The sequence below is a fragment of the Myodes glareolus genome, chromosome 2 (assembly GCF_982192425.1).
Source record: "Myodes glareolus chromosome 2, mMyoGla1.1, whole genome shotgun sequence".
In the NCBI taxonomy this organism is placed as follows: Eukaryota; Metazoa; Chordata; class Mammalia; order Rodentia; family Cricetidae; genus Myodes; species Myodes glareolus.
The window spans coordinates 311,237-329,646 of record NC_142027.1 but is presented as its reverse complement, the minus strand read 5'-3'; the positions used below and the strand labels follow the sequence as shown (position 1 = coordinate 329,646).

Below are 18,410 nucleotides of genomic sequence, written 5' to 3'. Positions count from 1 at the left end.
TCTGTGTTTATGTATTTGTTTGTGACATGGCTATAAAAGAGGAGGCGAAAGTGAGTAAATTACAAATTTTGATAACTCCCTCATGTAAAGATGATGAAGGAGAGGTTCAAGGGTCAATGAAATAGGAATGATAGTGCCATTTGTCATGTAAACCCTATTATTCAACCTAGCAGAGATTGGATGACCTATTTTGACAAAAACTTTGAGAAAGATAGCTTTGATCAAGAAGATGAACCATGTATTTTTCTGTTATAAAAATTTACTCTTAGTGGGAACTTACGAAGAAAAATATCACAAAATCAAGAAATATTAATGAAAGATTTTTTAATGGAGTTTAGGTGGAAGGTGTCAATCGCAAATCTCAACTTCAAAAGGTATAGATTGTACAGAGTAATTTTTAGTCCTGAATGGGCATTAGAAACAGCAAATGTGTGTCTTAATAGTAGTGCAACTATAACGTAGAATGGGTTGGTTTCTCCATTCTATGGTATTTTTTTCTGCTTCCTTCAAGGCCACCCCATAAATTACTGCTCTTTTATTCTTCATGATTTAAATGTTCTATATTAAATCAGTCTAAAATGTACACTCAATCATTTTCAAATTTGAATCAAAACATATTTATTTGGCTTCTGGGTATATTTTTCTATTGAACAATCCTCTAATAGCATCTTTCATTTGAGCATTTCTCAAGGTATAGATTAAAGGGTTTAACATGGGACTTATCATTGTGCAGAACACAGCAACTACCTTATCAATAGGTAAAGTAGTCGCAGGCCTCAAGTACTCAAATATACAAGGAACAAAAAAAAGAGCCAGCCACTGTGATGTGGAAAATACAAGTGGAGAGGGCTTTGTGTCTCCCTTCTGCACTGTGGTTTCTTAATGAGTACAGAATAACTGCGTAGGAGCCCAGAAGAAGGAGAAATAGTAATAGATAGATAAACCCACTGTTGGCAGCAACAAAGAGCCCCAGAATGTGGGTATCAGTGCAGACCAGTTCAAGCAAAGGGTTCAGATCACACATAAAGTGATCTATCACATTAGGGCCACAGAAAGGTAAATCAATAATGAACAGGATCTGTATGATTCCATGAAGAAACCCTCCCATCCATGACACCCCCACTAGCAGGTTACATACTACTCGGTTCATAATGGCTGCATAGTGCAGGGGCTTGCAGATGGCCACGTAGCAATCATAAGCCATTGCAGTAAGCAAGATGACTTCAGCACTTGCAAAGAAATGCTCTCCAAAGACTTGGGTCAGGCATCCATTGAATTGAATAGTCTTTTTTTCATGAAGTGAATCAAAAATCAGTTTAGGATTATTGACAGAAGAATAGCAGGCATCAATAAAGGAGAGATAGGCAAGGAAGAAGTACATAGGGAACCTTACCATTTGATGGTATATGATGGTGAAGAGAATGAGCAAATTCCCAAACACAGAGACTATGTAGATAATCAAAAACACAACAAATACAATTTTCTGCATATTTTGGTTCTGTGTGAGTCCAAGAAAAAGAAACTCGGTCACATTCCTCTTTTCCATCTGTTTTTTTGGAAATTTAATCACTTTTTTTGGTGAGGAAAAGTAATACATCATCCATAATTAACATTTAAATGCTACTCAGGTATAAAATTTTGTGAGTATTGTTGTTGCTGCTTTCACATACAGATACAGGTCTTCATTCTTTGTGTCACTCAAATTGACTCTCAGATGACTGGATTAAGATGACTGCAAAGAATATAAAAAACAAAGCAAAACAAAAATAACCTTTGTAAATAATGCTGGAGATGGAGAGTTTCAAATAAGTAGAGGATCTAAGTAATGGTCCTAAATTGTAGCTAAATTGTTTTATTTTTGGTCTTATGAGATAAGGAACCATAAAAGGTAATTGAAAATACAACTTGAAAACTAATAAGTTGCTGGGAAAATAGGAAACCCTGGGCACCAATATAATTAATTGACTTTAGTGCCTTGGAGGAAACAGAATTGAGTTCAGTTCTAAATAAAATCCAGTAAAGGAAGCTCAGGTATTAATATTTGTCATGTTTTCTTTTCATCATTTAATAAAGGTTTTTTCCTTTACAAAAAACAAATACAGATAAATTATGATTCTATCTTTTTCAAACAAATTACCAGGATCTAAAAAACTATTTATCTTTATTTGCTTTTTCAAAATAAATATTAATAAGAAAGTAAAACAACTCAATAGTGGTCATGAAGAAAGTCAGAGTAATAATCAAAACTACTTAATAAAGGAGTAAATGAGTTACTATAAAATAATGCACAATCATTGACAGTATATATGAATCCCTTGTAAAAGGTATAAGAATGTATTCTATGTACTACACATTATTCCTCATTTCTTTGAATACTTTTAAAACTCTGTGTAGCTGCTGTGATTTATCTATTTTTGAGATAAGAAAATGATTGATAGGAACATGTATAAGTTCAAGGTCAATATTAAATAAATTGACAAAACATACTGTCTCATAGTAGAAGTTTCTTATGGGTATTTTCTTACTCAATCCCAGTTGTAAATGAAATTGGTGATTAATATCATTATTTTTTTCTGCAATTTATATAGTTATTTTTATAATTATATAACATATAATTGTATAAGAGTTTTATTGTTACATAATATAAAACCAGAAAGTTTGTGCTTCTATGCTGGAAATCGTAAGAAAAATAATGACTTTCATTTTTTTTCTTGCTTAATTTTGTCTGGGAAATTCTTAACATATATTATTATTAAAAGTCTTACCGTTAAACTCCATAATTATCATTTTATACAAATATTGGCTTATAATTTGTGGGCTTCTAACAGTTTCATTTATTTCATATGACTTGAGTGACAACATCTGTTGTGAGCCCACAAGTATTTTACAGTAAATGTACAGCTGACACTTCTACTTGACTATCCACAGGAAGTGTACATGTGTACTTCACCTGGAGTAATCCATTTTTTGCAGAGCTACAGCAATGTTTGTCTTTCAAATAAGTCACTGTCAAGTCTGTAAAAATCTTGTGAATCATGGCCTTTCTCCCTTCTGTAATATCCCAGGAGTGTATAAACCTGACTACTCCTGTAGGGCAATCAAAATATCTCTCCACATACCATGATGTCCTGAAAAGGTGTGGAAAGGATTCTGTAAAGTCTATTCTCATAGCAAAAATCTACATAAAAACAGTCCCCACAAACTTTCTTTATTGACAGTAGTCACTGATAAATTAGGAGCCTCAGGAAGGTGTAATCTACTGGTCTTCTGCTCTGACTTAACAAGTTACAAATATTCTGTATTAACCTTTAAATTGGTTTCAATTAACAGGATTATAGCTCAGGGAATTAAGTCTTTATACAAGGTAAAGGCCTAAATTGTAAAATTAGCCTCAGAGAGAAAAATTTTCACCTGGGCACCCTGCTGGAGTCAAAAGCTGTATCCTCAGAAGAGACTCCTTTGTTGATGCAAATCAAGATGTTAATGCAAATCAAGCCTGCCTGGAGGTTAGAATAGCTACCTATGCTGTATTTCCAGTTACAGGGCAACTTCACAGCCATGTCCTCTTTGAGACATAAGGTGTCTCCTTGTCAGATTCACTAGTTTCTTGTAAGTTTGTGAAAATGCATACTTGATGGAATTGTTATCATCTAGGGAATTGTTAACTTGTTTGTATGCCTATATAATCTAAAAGCTTTGTGGAGATCACCCCCGTTTTTCAACCTTATGCCTTATCCTCTCCTTACCCTAAGGCCTTATGCCCCTGTGCTTCTTTTTGTTCCCCCCTTCTTTCTTCTTATCCCAAGGAATAAAGAATTTTGCTGGTCCAATGTGCCTGAGTAAGTTAGTTTGTTCTACACCTCAGATCCCACTCCCAAGCCAGCTTTCATTTGTTGTAGAAGTCTGAAACCTGTGGGAGTACTGAGGCTGGTACTCAGTAACTCTGAATAAACCATATTTGACCTCTTATGTCAGTGAACATATAGATGATTCATGATATATTTACATTCCAGGTACTAAGAAATATATGCTGCTTGAGCCTCGAATTAGTTATTTTATCTTGGCCTAACTAAAGATCATTTTTCTCTAACATGATTATAAAGAGAGGCCCCTGAATTTTTTGTATTGTTTTTATTGATCTATATATCTTCTCCCCTGGTGCAGGAGAATTGTCTGCATTCTGTCAATCATGTATTTTAATAAAATGCTGATTGGCCAGGCAGGAAGTATAGGCAGGTCAACTAGACAGGAAGTAGAGGTGGGGCAATGAGAATAGGAGAAGGCTAGAGAGGAGGAAGCTCTCTCCGCCATTCCTGTCCAGATCACCAAAGAGGCAGCATGTAACTTGCCCAGCTGAGAAAGGTACTGAGCCATGGGCTAACGTAGATAAGGATAATGGGGTAACATGAGTTATAAGAGCTAATAAGTAACCTGACCTAATGGGCCAATCAGTTTATAACCTTATGGAGACCTGTGTGTGATTTTCCTTGTGACTTGCCAGCTGTGGGGTACCAGGCAGGAACAGAAACCCCAACAAGCCAGCCCTCATGTTACACTCCCCTCCCCTCTCTTCCTCCCCTTTTCCTTTCTACCCTCTTTTTCTAACCTACTAAGAACTATCACAGCAGTGACCAGATATAACCATTTAAGAATTGAAAGGGGAAAGTAAGAAGCCAGTTTTCCCTCCTTTCACTCCTCTCATTTTGCATTCATTACCTCGCACCTCATGAAGCTGCTTCATCATCTGTCTATAAAGTGAAACTTGCCTTATAATTTATTGTGAGAACTGGTTAAAATAGCAAAACATTCACAACGGTAACAAGTATAAAGCTTCAAGTTGGTTTTGTAAAGTTGTGTATACATAACAAAAAATCTTAAGTGGGTGGGCAAAAACATGAAGAAACATTTGACCCTGTCATGAACTGAAGAATCATCCCCAACTGTACTTTCTAAGAAGCCACAAAGATGGGTCTCACAGTGATTTGTCTGTGTTTTTACTCATAATCAAGAACTTAATAATAAAGCAATTAATACTAATCTTTGAGACTTATGAGTGAGAGGTCCAACTAAACATTTGTATTCTCATGATTTATGCTGATTATCAAAGGAAATGTCAAAGGGCAAAATAATATGTCATAAGATAGATAGGTGGGTCTTATCCATTGCTTTATTTTTGTTAGTTTCACAATACCTAATGACAATGATAAAACATTTTTCTGTTAAATTTTAAAAATTATGATGAACAGGAAAACCTCTGTGACTGTATTTGATGGAGATTGAGAGATGATTATTTCCATATGTGAAAAAAAATCTTAGTACTTAAAAAGCACATTTGAAAAACATACCTTAACAGTTGGTAGTTATCTTGGCCATAGTTGTGAATGTTCAGTGTTCACATCAATACCACTTTCAGTGAAACTTTCCTTAGAGAAAAGAAACTTTTTGTATTCTATGAAATATATGAATACATTTGCTAAGAAACTCCAAGATAGCTTCCTAACATATAGGCCTGTGTTAAGGAAGTGTCTTTACAAGAAAACTTTTCCTCCATTCCCCTCAAATAAAAATTATTTCTGAAAAATCATGATCTTTGATGCATGTAGTGCACTCTAGAGAAATGATTTTTGTTTTCTGATTTTGGTTCTGCTAGATAGGCTGTAGCAAAGTTGTAAAACTTCCAACTGGATCCATTCCTGGTCAATTTTTCAGTGAGGAAATAGCTGTGTCTTACCTTAAAAGAGTGTTTACAGCTGTATGCTTTCAGATTTTTGCGGTTTTATATCTGAGATTGTCTCCTGTGATATGAAGATCTCTTAAAGTCTGGTGTCTGGAAATCTATTTGACTCATACCTGTTTTTCAGCTGAGAACTGAGTTTCCTGTTTTTGAAAAGTTTATGTTTTTATTCCATTTTCTTTATTTTAGTTTTTCTTGTTAAGAATCTACATACCAGCAGCACTTAGCACAGAACCTGGATGTTGCTATTTTTTTTTTTTTTACCAAGACTGTTCTGTCTCTGCCACAGCCTCAAATCACACCCTAGTGCTGGGGTCACACACATGTGCAACCACTTCCAGCTTTTCGGGGTGATGTGAAACTCATTCTTATACTACAAGCTTCTAAGTCCCCTATTCTTCTACAAAACTTTTTCTAACAAAACTGATACTGATTTTTGCCTATTTTTAACTGATTATTTGAACAAGACATTAACATAATGCTATGTTTTAAATTGTATTTTTATTACCTTGCCTATGTATATATCCTATGTCTTACAGCTAGATAAAAAGATTTCTTTGGGCAATATAATAAGCAGCAAGAATTTTAAAGCCATAGGTAATGTTCATGTGCAACAGTGAATAGGAAATCCAAGATGACAAACAATGTTGCAAATAACTATAACTTCAAAAACATACACAGAAAATCACAGTTATGAAAAATTGTAATAATTTTATGACCATCACTGTAAAGCTCTCAATTTTAATTACATGTTTGAACATTTTGATATTACATGAAAAAGTAGTTTTACAAAATCTATTTTAATTTGAAACCAATTGTGCATTAGATAAACACCAGTAAAGTCAGTCTACCCAGTAAAGCAGGGTTCATTTTCCTGATTATTTCCACCACTCACCATCCACTTTTGACCTATGACTGGAAATACTTTAGGACAAAACTGTTATACCAGAGAACGTGTATGGTCAGTTAAATTTCAAATGTTGATGAAGAATTTCAAATGAAATGTACTTAGGGATAAATTTAGACATGCAGAAAACTTGAAGGAATAAATAGTCCCCAAAACTCACATACTATTTACCCTTTGTCAAAATTTACATTTTCATAGTTTACTTAGTATAATTTTTAAACTGGCATTAAGACAGTGCTATGGACTGAACTCTAAAATATATTTGAACTTTAACAGGTTATTATTATTATCACAATTATAATTACCAGACTCTCTGTAGTCCAGAAAATGAACCAGAACACCATAAATTTTATTTTCTGCTTTTCCTGTAAGTCTTCTCTGTCCTTAATTATTTCTCAGCTTTATATGCTTCTGTTGTTGTTTAGCAAAAAAGATACAATAGCTAATAACTCCAATCTGAGCTATTTATTTTTACATAATATTATAGAGGGGAAACTTCATATAACTTTAGCATCACAGTTAATCAATTGCTTAAAAAGATGCCTACCATTTCACATCATAAGAAAGTTTCTAGCTTTCCTTTCCCTAATCTATCTTTTTAAAAATGATCTAATAGCTCTGGTTTACTGTCACTATAAACCTGTGTGAAAAGAACCTTACCTTCTACAAGGAAGTAATTCAGAAAATTATTATTTTTAGTTAAGTTTTGTTTCATTGAAAATACTTTTTTCATATAACATATTCTGATTATGACTTTTCCTCCCCCAGTTTCTCTCATTTCTTCTGTATCCATACTTTTATGTGGATCCACACCCTTTCTGTGTCTCTTAGAAAATAAAGAGGCATCTAAGGAATAATAATAATTAAATGAAACAAAATAGAACAAAATGAAACAAAACCAAACAAATCAGATTAGGACAAATAAATAGGAAAAAAAAAGAGCCAAAGGGGGGAAAAAAACATTAGAAGCCCATATGCACTCAGAGACACAAGATTGTACACAGAGCAATTCCATACCGGGAAGTGGTGGTGCACTCCTTTAATCCCAGCACTAGGGAGGGAGAGACAGGTGGATCTCTGTAAGGTCTAGGCCATCCTGGTCTACAAGAGCAAGTTCCAGGACAGGCTCAAAAGCCACAGAGAAACCCTGTCTCGAAAAAAATAATCCACAAAACTAGATGCCATGATATAATTTAAAAGGACCAATAGGAGAAAAACATACATACAGATAGACAAGAAAGGAAGAAAGAAATGGAGGGAGAGAAGAAAGAAGGAAGGAAGGAGGTAAGAAAGGAAGGAAGGAAGAAAAGAAGGAAGAAGAGATCAGCATGACATTGTACCTAAAAGAAAGATTCTCCAAATATGTCACTTAGTTCATTTTGTGTTGATCATCACCTGCTGGTGGTTTGTGTTTCCACTGATATTCCTTTGGAGAAAACTAATTTTTCATCTGCAAGTAGTTATTATTTGAAGATTGCTTCTGGGTTAGGTACGGCTGCTTATATCCACTTCTCTGGGTCTTATACTCTTTCTGCCTACTCTTCTGCAGAGTTTCTTGAGCAACGAGGGAGGGGAGAGGCTTGATAAAACATTTCTGTTATTGTTCGGTGTACCAAGTCTATTATTCTCTACATAGTTTTTGTCTGTGGATTTCTATATTAGTTTCCCTCAGCTATAGGGAAAGCTTCTCTGATGAGTACAGCAGAATGCAGTTAGGAATCATTTCATTGCTGTGTTCCTTTGGAAAACTGTAGTATTCATTTTACATTAAGTCCCATTACATCTAGTCTCAGGTTCTTGGCTATCCAAGCAGTATCAGGTATGGTTTGAATCTCATGGAGTGGGTCTTAAATCAAATTAGATATTGGTTGGTTTCTCCCACAAGTAGTTGCACCAGCATATCTTTCAGCGTAGGAGGTTTAATGTTTGCCTTTTTACTTGGTAGCATCTAAAGTTCATTCCAATATCATGAACATTTGTCCATAGAGTTGAAGACACTAGATAGCCATCAGCTCAGCTTCTCAGGTTTTAAAAAGTTGTATAGGCACTGTCTTCAGCAATAGGACCTTACCTTCAATTTGATTTGTGGAGAGCAACCAATAACCTTGACTATTAGTGGAGACTGCTTGTTTTGACCACCCAGACCAAATAAACACACAGATGATTAAATCACACAGAAACTATCTTAATTAAAACACTCTTTTGCCAATATCTTGAACATATTCATAGCTAGCTCTTACATTTTAAGTCAACCCATTTCTATTAATCTGTGTATGAGCATGATGCTATAACTTACTAGTAAGTAGCTGATATTTGTCTCCTTCAGTGGCTACATGGCATCACTTTGACTCTATGTACTCTCTCTCTCTCTCTCGTATATACATATACATACATACATATATATATATTTACATATACACTATATTTACATATACACACATATATATATACACTTGTAAATCCTCCCGGTACGGTTTGCGCACCTTCCGTACCTACCACGAGCTTGAGCGAAGGCCTGGGGATCAAACAAAAGACATACACAAAGAGACCTGGGTCATTCGTCAAGAAATAGCCGAATGCCCATTTATTTAGCTTTCTACAAGGTTAATATACCTTTGCCCCAGTAAAGGAATTCCCACCCAGCCAGGGTGGGCAAGGGGAACTAGTGCCCTGTGGATATCTTCCCAGGCAGGGGGTGCAGCAGCAGACAATGGAGAGGGGACCTGGTGCCATGTTCTCCTGGGCAGGTGGGAAATTATCATACCAAAAGTAATACAAAGCCCTGCAGCTAAATCCCCAGGCTGGAGCAGACCAAGCACAGAAATTAGCAGGAAGCTTGGCTGGCTAACATAAATAGCCCTTGCAATTTGCACCTCAAGAAGCAGGGTGAAAACCTGGGATCCTACAATAAGATGAAGTAGAAAATATTTTAGCAGTAAGAATTAGCTGATAACATACTCTTTGCTGGGTTGTTGGGTTGACCTTCATCTAATAAGTGATCCCTACATTTTAAGCAAATATAAAATTAAAGTTCCGACTCTAAGATTCTTTCCTGTATTTACTATTTGAGATTAAAACATAATAAAAGCAATTTTTTTAAAAAATTTAAATATTAGTTTATTCTTTTCTAATTTTATACAAGTATGGAATATGTCCCTACCATTTTATATAGGTATGAAATATGTTTTTCCCATTCCATCTCCTTACTACTGCCTCCTACCATTGAAATCCCCCTGAGAAATCCCAATTTCGATGGCCCTTCTCTCACTGTCATGTCCTTCTGTTTTGTTTTTGTAAAAATCTTAATTTTAAAATCTATTTATTTTATTCATTTATTTATTAAAAATTTCCACCTCCTTCCATGATCCCATTTCCCTCCCCCTTGCTCTCCATTGCTAAGAGAAGTCAGGGTACCCTGCCCTGTGGGAAGTTCTGAGGTTTTTCAGAAAAAGATAATGATATTAGCTCTAGAATTCTCTTCATTCTTTCTGAACAGAGTAAGTATAAAAATATATAAATGTATTATCATGAGACACTTTTAAAAGCATTATGAAATTCGTTCTGATGAAAAGACCCCAACTCATTTTAGCCACAATCATGTCATTTTGCAAAGGAGCTCAGTTCAGGGAAGGACACCCCCTAACCCCGGAATGCTGAGCAAAGCAGGATACCTGAGGTCAGAATGAGGACAGCCTTATCAGGCTGCAGGACAGGGGATTTATGGTCAGACATCTGGCGTGGGTGGAAACAAAGACTTCAAAAGACGACCATATGTGCTTGAGATAGTGTCAGGTCAGTTATCTGGTTTCTTTGATCCAGGCCAAGGACCACGAGGCCTGCCCTCAAGTTCACCCCTCGCCTCATTCAAACTGGCCAATGGGACCTCTGTAACCGCTCTTTTACTTCTGTAACTTTGATTCTCCCTATATAAAGCTACCCCAAAGCGCAGCTCGGGGTGCTCAGGTCTCCATGTGACTACAGCACCCACAGGCCTGTGAACAATAAAGTTTGCCTCTTGTTCTTGCATCCAGTGGCTCTCAGACCTGGTTCTTGGGCACAGGTCTCCACGCGTGTGAGACACCCTCGGGGTGCTCTTTCACTGCAATTGAAGAAATTAAAAATGGATAAAGATTAAAAATAAACATTTTCTGCTTGTCAACATTAAAGAAAAAAATGGACTCTATCAATGTTGTGAAATAAGTTTCAACTTTGAGTAACTTTGAGAAGGTGATGATAACCTTCTTCTATCTGCCATATAGGTAGGTGCCTTACCTCCTATCTAACTCTACTTCCTTCCACAGTATGTGTGGTTCATTTTCTTCCACCTGGTGTCTTCTTACATTTTCTTGAAAATTTCATGGCTATGTACTCACTTATTCTACCCTTTAGAGTTTTCAGTGCAAAGTCATATGGTTGTTTGCATTATCATACTTTTATCAATTATTGATTTTCATTGTTATTACAAAACTAACTACTATAGCTAATTATTTATCCCGAAGAAATCACAATAAAAAAGAGAATATTATATGTAATTTTACCTCTGAGACCAGCTTCGAAAAAGATACCACTTACTGGGTAGGGGCATAGGTATTAGAAAAATAAGTGAAGAGAATGAAGGTAAAAGTGAACATTATATTTCAAAATTGGGAGGGAGTTCTGGTGAAGTCTGAAATTGTCCATGTTTAATTTCCATTTACTTAAATATGCTGATCCCAAAATGTAGAAATAAGATAAAAACTTGAATTAACCTGATACAAAGAATGAACAGACCAGTTGAAGGATTATGGACTACATTCTTAGTTAAACATTATTTTGCCAAAACAAGACATGTAACACTCACAACATAGACCAAAACATTCTGAAGGCAAATAACTCCCTGTTTGGAATCCTTTATTAGCTCCCTACAGGAGTAGGAAATAAATTGGTTTCTTAGACTTTTGTTTGAGGTAGGAACAGATCTACTTCTTAATACCTGAAATGCCAGGTCTGGATATTAGCAACACATGTTGACAATAACTTTGAGATAGCAAAACTCTCTAATATCAATCAGGGTGGAATGAAGCCTTAATATTTTGAGGTAGTACCTGATCTTCTTCTTAATGCCTGAAATACCAGGTTGTTCATTAAATGCAATCCTTAGATACTGTTGGTGACAACACAGAAATGTATAGCTGTGTTAGAAAACAGTACTATGCAATTCATGCCACATTCAAGGATAGGAGTTTATGAACACCTGTGTGACTAAGACAGGTTTCCTTATCATACTAATGTTATTTACCTTAGTCAAGATGGAATCAACCTACATGATAATGAATCAGTGTATGGATAAAGAAGAAAACAATATTTAGTAAAACACACTGTAAGATGTGTTTTAGCCTTTAGAAAGAGGAACACCATTAATTTGTAGTAACAATAAACAAAACTGAAGGTTATTACGTTAAATAATCGAGGCATAGAAATCAGTGTTTATAGAATCTACAAATTGTGAATCTACTAAATGATGGGTGCCAGTGTCTAGAATGAAGATGTGAGAAAACAGTTATCTAGTGATGCAAATAATTATAACATATACCTGAGTTTTTTAAATTGAACATATAATATAGGTAACTAGTGACAAAAAACAAAAATGGGTTCATAGCTTGTCATAAAATGGGTTTTAAATAATAGTTATTCTGTCAACAAGAACTGTAATCTAGTGCTATCTTCAACTGAAATTCATACAATGAAACGATTCACATCTTTAACTAATCATAATATCATCCATCATTAGAGTACATGAAATGGAAACTGTTTTAACACTGACCCAGGAAAAAGAAGGAAACCTGAAACAGTGCACAGATATTAAAATATGACATGCAGATCATATTACATTAGAAATGTATGGTATATAATTAGTTTAGAAAATGTATTTTTTTCAAGAACTTTATCTAGACATTGTTCTCATTGATTTCTTATGAATGCAGTTGATCATAATTTCAAAATTTTGATTAGTTGACTGATTAGAAAATAATAACCACCTTTGTCTATGCCCTATTTAAAATTATTTAAAAAAATATTTATAATATTAGCTTAGTTCTTTCTTTATATGTATTATTCAAAAATCTATTAGATTAATTTTAATCTCAGTGGAATATTGATTATTCTCCTTAATGACTTTGTATAAGAAAGGCATACCAAAAGAACTTCCTGAGCATACTGCATAATTCTTTGTTAGAATTTATTTTCAATTTGTAGATTTGGAATTAGTATGTTTTCAGCAAGTGAAGGAGAAAAACAAACTCCATTTTGAAAAACAACTCCATTTTAGACAGGACCTAACTAGGGACCTGAATACAATCCAGCAAATTCATAAACATTCCTGAGAAACTATGTCTGTCCTGCCAGGGTACTCAAACATCTATTTACATCTGCTTGCTTCAAATGTCCTTGTAAGTACTTGATTAACCACTGTTTTGCCCCTGTGGTTAACACAGGGTCAGATTTTCTGAGGATGTGACCAGGGGACAGTTGCTATGGGTGAACAAGCCCACCCTAGTCAATGTCAGCCTATCAGAAAATAACAGCTAAGTCTTACCTAACCTTTAGAAAATTGTGATATATGATAAAGAATTTTGAACTTTAAAACTGTAACCTTGTGACTACTTTGTGATTTTTGTCTTTATAAACAACTTACAAAATTAGAAGGGGTCAGACTGTGAGGCAGAGGACCCCTGCTAGCCCATACTTAATAAACAAAACCTTGCTTTCACATTCGGAAATGTGGTGGTTCTTGGGGATCCTTGGACTCAGGATCAACACAAGGAAAGATTCTTAATCTTTCCATAGTTAGTCCTTAATACCAATGTTTTTCCATACAACTCTTCACCTCTGAATTTCTCAGTGTATATATTAAAAGGCTTAACATGGGGTGATAATTGTATAAATTATTGTCAGGGATTTATCTATAGGAAAGTTTGAGACAGGTCTAACATACATGAAAATACAGGGAAGAAAAAAAAAACAACCACCATGATGCGGGAATTGCAAGTGGACAGGGCTTTACGCCTCCCTTCCTCACTATAGACCTTAAGAGAGTTTAGAATAATCCCATAGGAGACTAGGAGAAGGATAAAGACAGTCATACAAATTGCTCCACCATTGGCAACCACAGTGAGACCGATTAAATAAGTGTCAGTACAGGCTAATCCCAGTAATGGGTACATGTCACAGATAAAGTGATCAGAATCATTGGGGCCACAAAAGGGGAGGTTGTAAACAAAGATAACTTGAACAAAAGAGTGGGCAAAACCTCCAGCAAAGGCTGCCACTAATAGGAGAATGCAAACCCAACGATTCATGATGGTGATATAATGCAGTGGTTTACAGATGGCTACATAGCAGTCATAGGCCATGAAAACCAGAAGGAAAACCTCATCACCACCAAATAAGTGCTCTACAAAGAGATGACCTATGCAGGCTGAAACTGAAATTGTTTTTCTGCTGCAGATCAAGTCCATAAGCAACCTGGGTGAGAAGGCAGTGGAATAAATAGCATCCATGAGAGACAAACATGGAAGGAAGAAATACATTGAGGAGTTCAATGAGGGACTGGCAATCACTGTCCCCACAATGAGCAGGTTGCCCACCATTGTTGCAATGTAGATGAGTAAAAAATGACAAACAATGCTTTTCTCTCTGCAGAATCGCCTGTGAGACCCAACAGGATAAATTCTGTCACATTGTTGCTCTGCTCCATTTTCTTACAAGAGTAGATCCAGAGATAATACTTAAGGAAAATGCCTGCAATGAAATTGTGAACATGGCCAAGAAATGTTTTTACACTGACAGCATTCTTAGTTTTTAGATGCAAATCTCAACTGAGTTTTTAAAAGCATGTGCCAAATTCCTTTTCCATGGATCATCACTGATATATTGATAACAACTATTTCTCTTTTGATGATTTTGTTGAATCCCCTGCAAACAGGTTTGTTAACATGACTTTGATCTTTGTATCTGAGACCAAACAAAAGTTCCACAGTCATTAATACACGTAGACTTCTTATTTAAAATATTATTTTTTCACAAATGTCAGCGATGACATAAGAAGAGTGTTATTGTTAAGAAATCCATAATCAACTGGGCTGTGGTGGCACATGCCTTTAATCCCAACACTCGGGAAGCAGAGGCAGGAGGATCTCTGTGAATTCGAGACCAGACTTGTCTTCAAGAGCTAGTTCCAGGACAGGCTCCAAAGCTACAGAGAAACCCTGTCTAAAAAACAAACAAATAAACAAACAAAAAAACAAAGAAATCCATACTCTTTTATGAAAATAAAATTAGAATATATCAACTGACATAATGTCTATCATTTGAGTTTAATGTTATTTTGTATTGAATATATTTATAATACTATGTAACCCCCAGACAGCTCTGCTCCAGGCACATCCGTTTCTAAGATATGATACTGTCCCTTTCAATCTGTCCTAAACATCTCAAATGACTTTGTTCTTTAAAGATTTTATATTAAATTACAAGGGACTTGACTTTAAACTGTATCAAAAAGCTATAATATAATTTGTTCACATTATAATTTTTATATTCTGTAGAGTAGTTAGCTACTCTTTCTTGTCAAGATTCAGATCATTTTCTCATAGAGATTTTTTCAGGTAAAGAGAGCTATTAAGGAGTGATTGATTTCCTAATCTAAATACGTTCCAATTGTTCTACCTGCAATTAAAACACCACAAAGAAGGAAGAGGTCACAAGTGCTTTACTCAAAAACACCCTAGCAAAATTTTATCTTACCATGATGTCCTGATTCTCTCTGCCCATGAATCTCCATGGCATAAAGTCTAAGTAATTGCAACTTTATTATGTTTTAATCTATGATCTAATTCTTGGAAGATGTTCCAGATAGTTCAAAGCTTTAGGAGGAGCAAATTATTTCATCAGAGTCTCAAACTGAGGGATAAAGCTATATGATTGGTGCTACTAGGTGATTGAGAGTTAGTTGTTGTTTTTTTGGAATGTGTCCCCAGTAGGTCTCATCAGCTCCAGTGGATGGCCACACAACCAAGAACATATAGACAGCCTTAATTGCAGTCAACAGGTTAGAAAATAAAAGAAGCACACACACACACACACACACACATATATATATATATATATATATATATATATATATATATATATATATATATATATATATATTTTTGTGTGTGTATACTGAATAAGTGTGGATCTGGGACAGAAATGAGAGAAGAGAGTAACTAAGATTGAAGTACTAAGAACAAAATTCTCAAAGATTTAACAAAAACATACTTTAAAAATTCCATTAAATAGTATCATATATAATGTTGAAAAATAATTTACTTTCCTAAAAATGAAATGATACATTTTCTTGCAGTCATCTATCCCCCTTTGGCTCTTACTATCTTCCTGCCTCCTCTTCCACAAAGTTCTCTGAGCCCTGAGAAGATTAATTTAATGAGAATACCCAATATGAATAGAGCAACTAAGTTTTATGTTCTTCATTAATAGCTCAAAAATTACCATTGCTGTTGGACAATTTTCTATACCATGTCACTTGAATTTTAAATAAAAGCTGACTGGCCAGTAGCCAGGCAGGAAGTATAGGTGGGGTGACCAGGCAGGAAGTAGAGGCAGAACTGCAAGAATTCTGGGAAGAGGGAAGTTTCAGTCTGCAGTCGTAATTCAGACACAGAGGAAGCAAGATGTGACTGCCTTACTGAAAAATGGTACCAAGCCACGTGGCTAACACAGACAAGAATTATGGGTTAATATAAGTTATAAGAATTAACAAGAAGCCTGAGCTAATAGGCAAATGAGTTTGTGATTAGTGTAGACCTCTGTGTGATTTCTTCAGGACTGAATGACTGTGGGACTGGGTGGAACAGAAACCTCATTCAACAAATGGCACCCACATGGACAACTGCATCCATATAAAGCCTGAAAGAGCTTATGAAGTAATTCCAGACAGCAAAGAATAAAGTACAGCTTACTGATGGCAGTACTTTCTCAGCTGGGTTCTGTTTGAGGCAAGTATCTCATTTAAGAGAGGCTTCCTGATTCAACTTTACCTGCAAAATCTTGCAGCTCTTTTAAGAGGCCCTGCCACCAAACACTTAAATGGTGTTTATGAATTGCAGACAGCATGCTTCTTGGTGGTATCAGTAACCCTGAAACACCATAGTGTTGTCGCAATAAACATGGCTTCACAAATACAAACAAAGTATTATATCAACAAATTTTAAAATATATGTGGTAGGAGATAATGCGATCTCTGATTATGCTTTTCTCTGTGCAGAGTTACTAAAATGCTTGTTGGGTCATTTTATGAATTACTAAGAAAAAAATCTATATATTATGCACACAAAACTTTTTTGCACTCTTTCACATTTGATGTATGAGATTTTAAATTCTCTAATACAGATGTTTAAGATAATTACACTTCTTTGATATTGAGAAGTACAATACCAGAAACAAAGTCATAGATAAATTAGTTTATCAGTAGTACACAAGTAAGTTGAAACACATGTTAAGTAAGTGTAAAATAAAGAGTGGTCAGGATTAAAATTGTATGTTGTATGTATTCCAAATAATTTTTGTATTGTTCAACCTTAATTTTCCCAATTCAGACACCACAATATTGTCTTTAAGACACTTGTTGCATTTCAGCTCTTCACAATAATACTCACCTACTATCCACAGATAGCTTCAATAACTCACATTTGATTTTCCTTTACTAGGGAAAACCATTGACTCTTTTACTGAGGGTGAGTACTGGATATAATGCTATAAATACACTTTTGTAGAAAAATTTTAAATCATTAAGTATTATATCATTGCTTATATATGAAGGCAATCGACCATCCTTACCTACTGAAAATACTTTCAAAGGAAGATAATGAAGCCAAATTTGTATGAAACTGACCTAGTTCATGGAAATCATCTTGTCTAAGCCTAGTATTTATCATACAAATAAAGTAAATATAAACCACAATATTATATATGCATAGTGGTTTTTTTTGGACAGTTATAGTGAAACTACTACAGCAAAAATAGTTTGTGTTAAAGACTGGCAACAGTATCTGTCTGCCTAGGTACTAAAGTTTTCATATAACAGTAGAAAATCATGAAGTCATAGAAGTCAGTAATAGGGTTTTTCTTACACAGGTTAGAATTCTACAGCTTTTCATCCATTCACAATATTCCTAAGGTCTTTCTTCCTGACCTAAAAGGCTGTCCCTATTTTTCACCATTCTCACTTAAGTTTCAGATATCTTCCAGGACTGGATAAGCAGTAAAGATTACAAGATGACACAGCATATCAAAGACTAAATGCTAAGACATCCTCCATCATGGATACAGCAGTTTTCAGAAATCCCCTGATCATTTCCTGTCAGAACAGGAGAAGTAGGCTTGTGTGTATACATATAATCCTACTGTGAACAGGTGGTGAGCCCATACAATAAATCCAAGGAAGCTGATTGATATCATGGCTCATACAATGCTTATATAATCAAACAGTTCTTTTTTTTACCTGAATAGTAGGTAACAAAGTGTGAGATGATTCTTAAGCCAGGGAGAATAAGGATATACACTTTTGGGTGGCCAAAGAATCAGAATAAGTGTTGATAAAGCACGGGGTCTCCACCACCACCTGGGTCAAAGAAAGTGGTATTTAAGTTTTGGTCTGTGAGGAGCAGAGTGATACCTGCAGCTAATACTGGAAGGGACAAAAGGAGAAGGATGGCAGTAATTAGGATG

The 18,410-nt window shown here is 35.2% G+C and overlaps 1 protein-coding gene and 1 pseudogene across 1 annotated transcript; both read right to left on the bottom strand.

Moving 5' to 3' along the window:
• Positions 1 to 618: 618 nt before the first annotated feature.
• On the bottom strand, positions 619 to 1,546 carry LOC146895367 (olfactory receptor 4C13-like). Its single transcript, XM_085685948.2, is given in 2 exon segments — positions 619 to 816; positions 818 to 1,546. Coding segments are annotated over 2 exon segments (927 nt in total).
• An 11,927-nt stretch (positions 1,547 to 13,473) lies between these two features.
• Positions 13,474 to 14,376, bottom strand: LOC148122820 (olfactory receptor 4A16-like; annotated as a pseudogene).
• Positions 14,377 to 18,410: the final 4,034 nt, after the last annotated feature.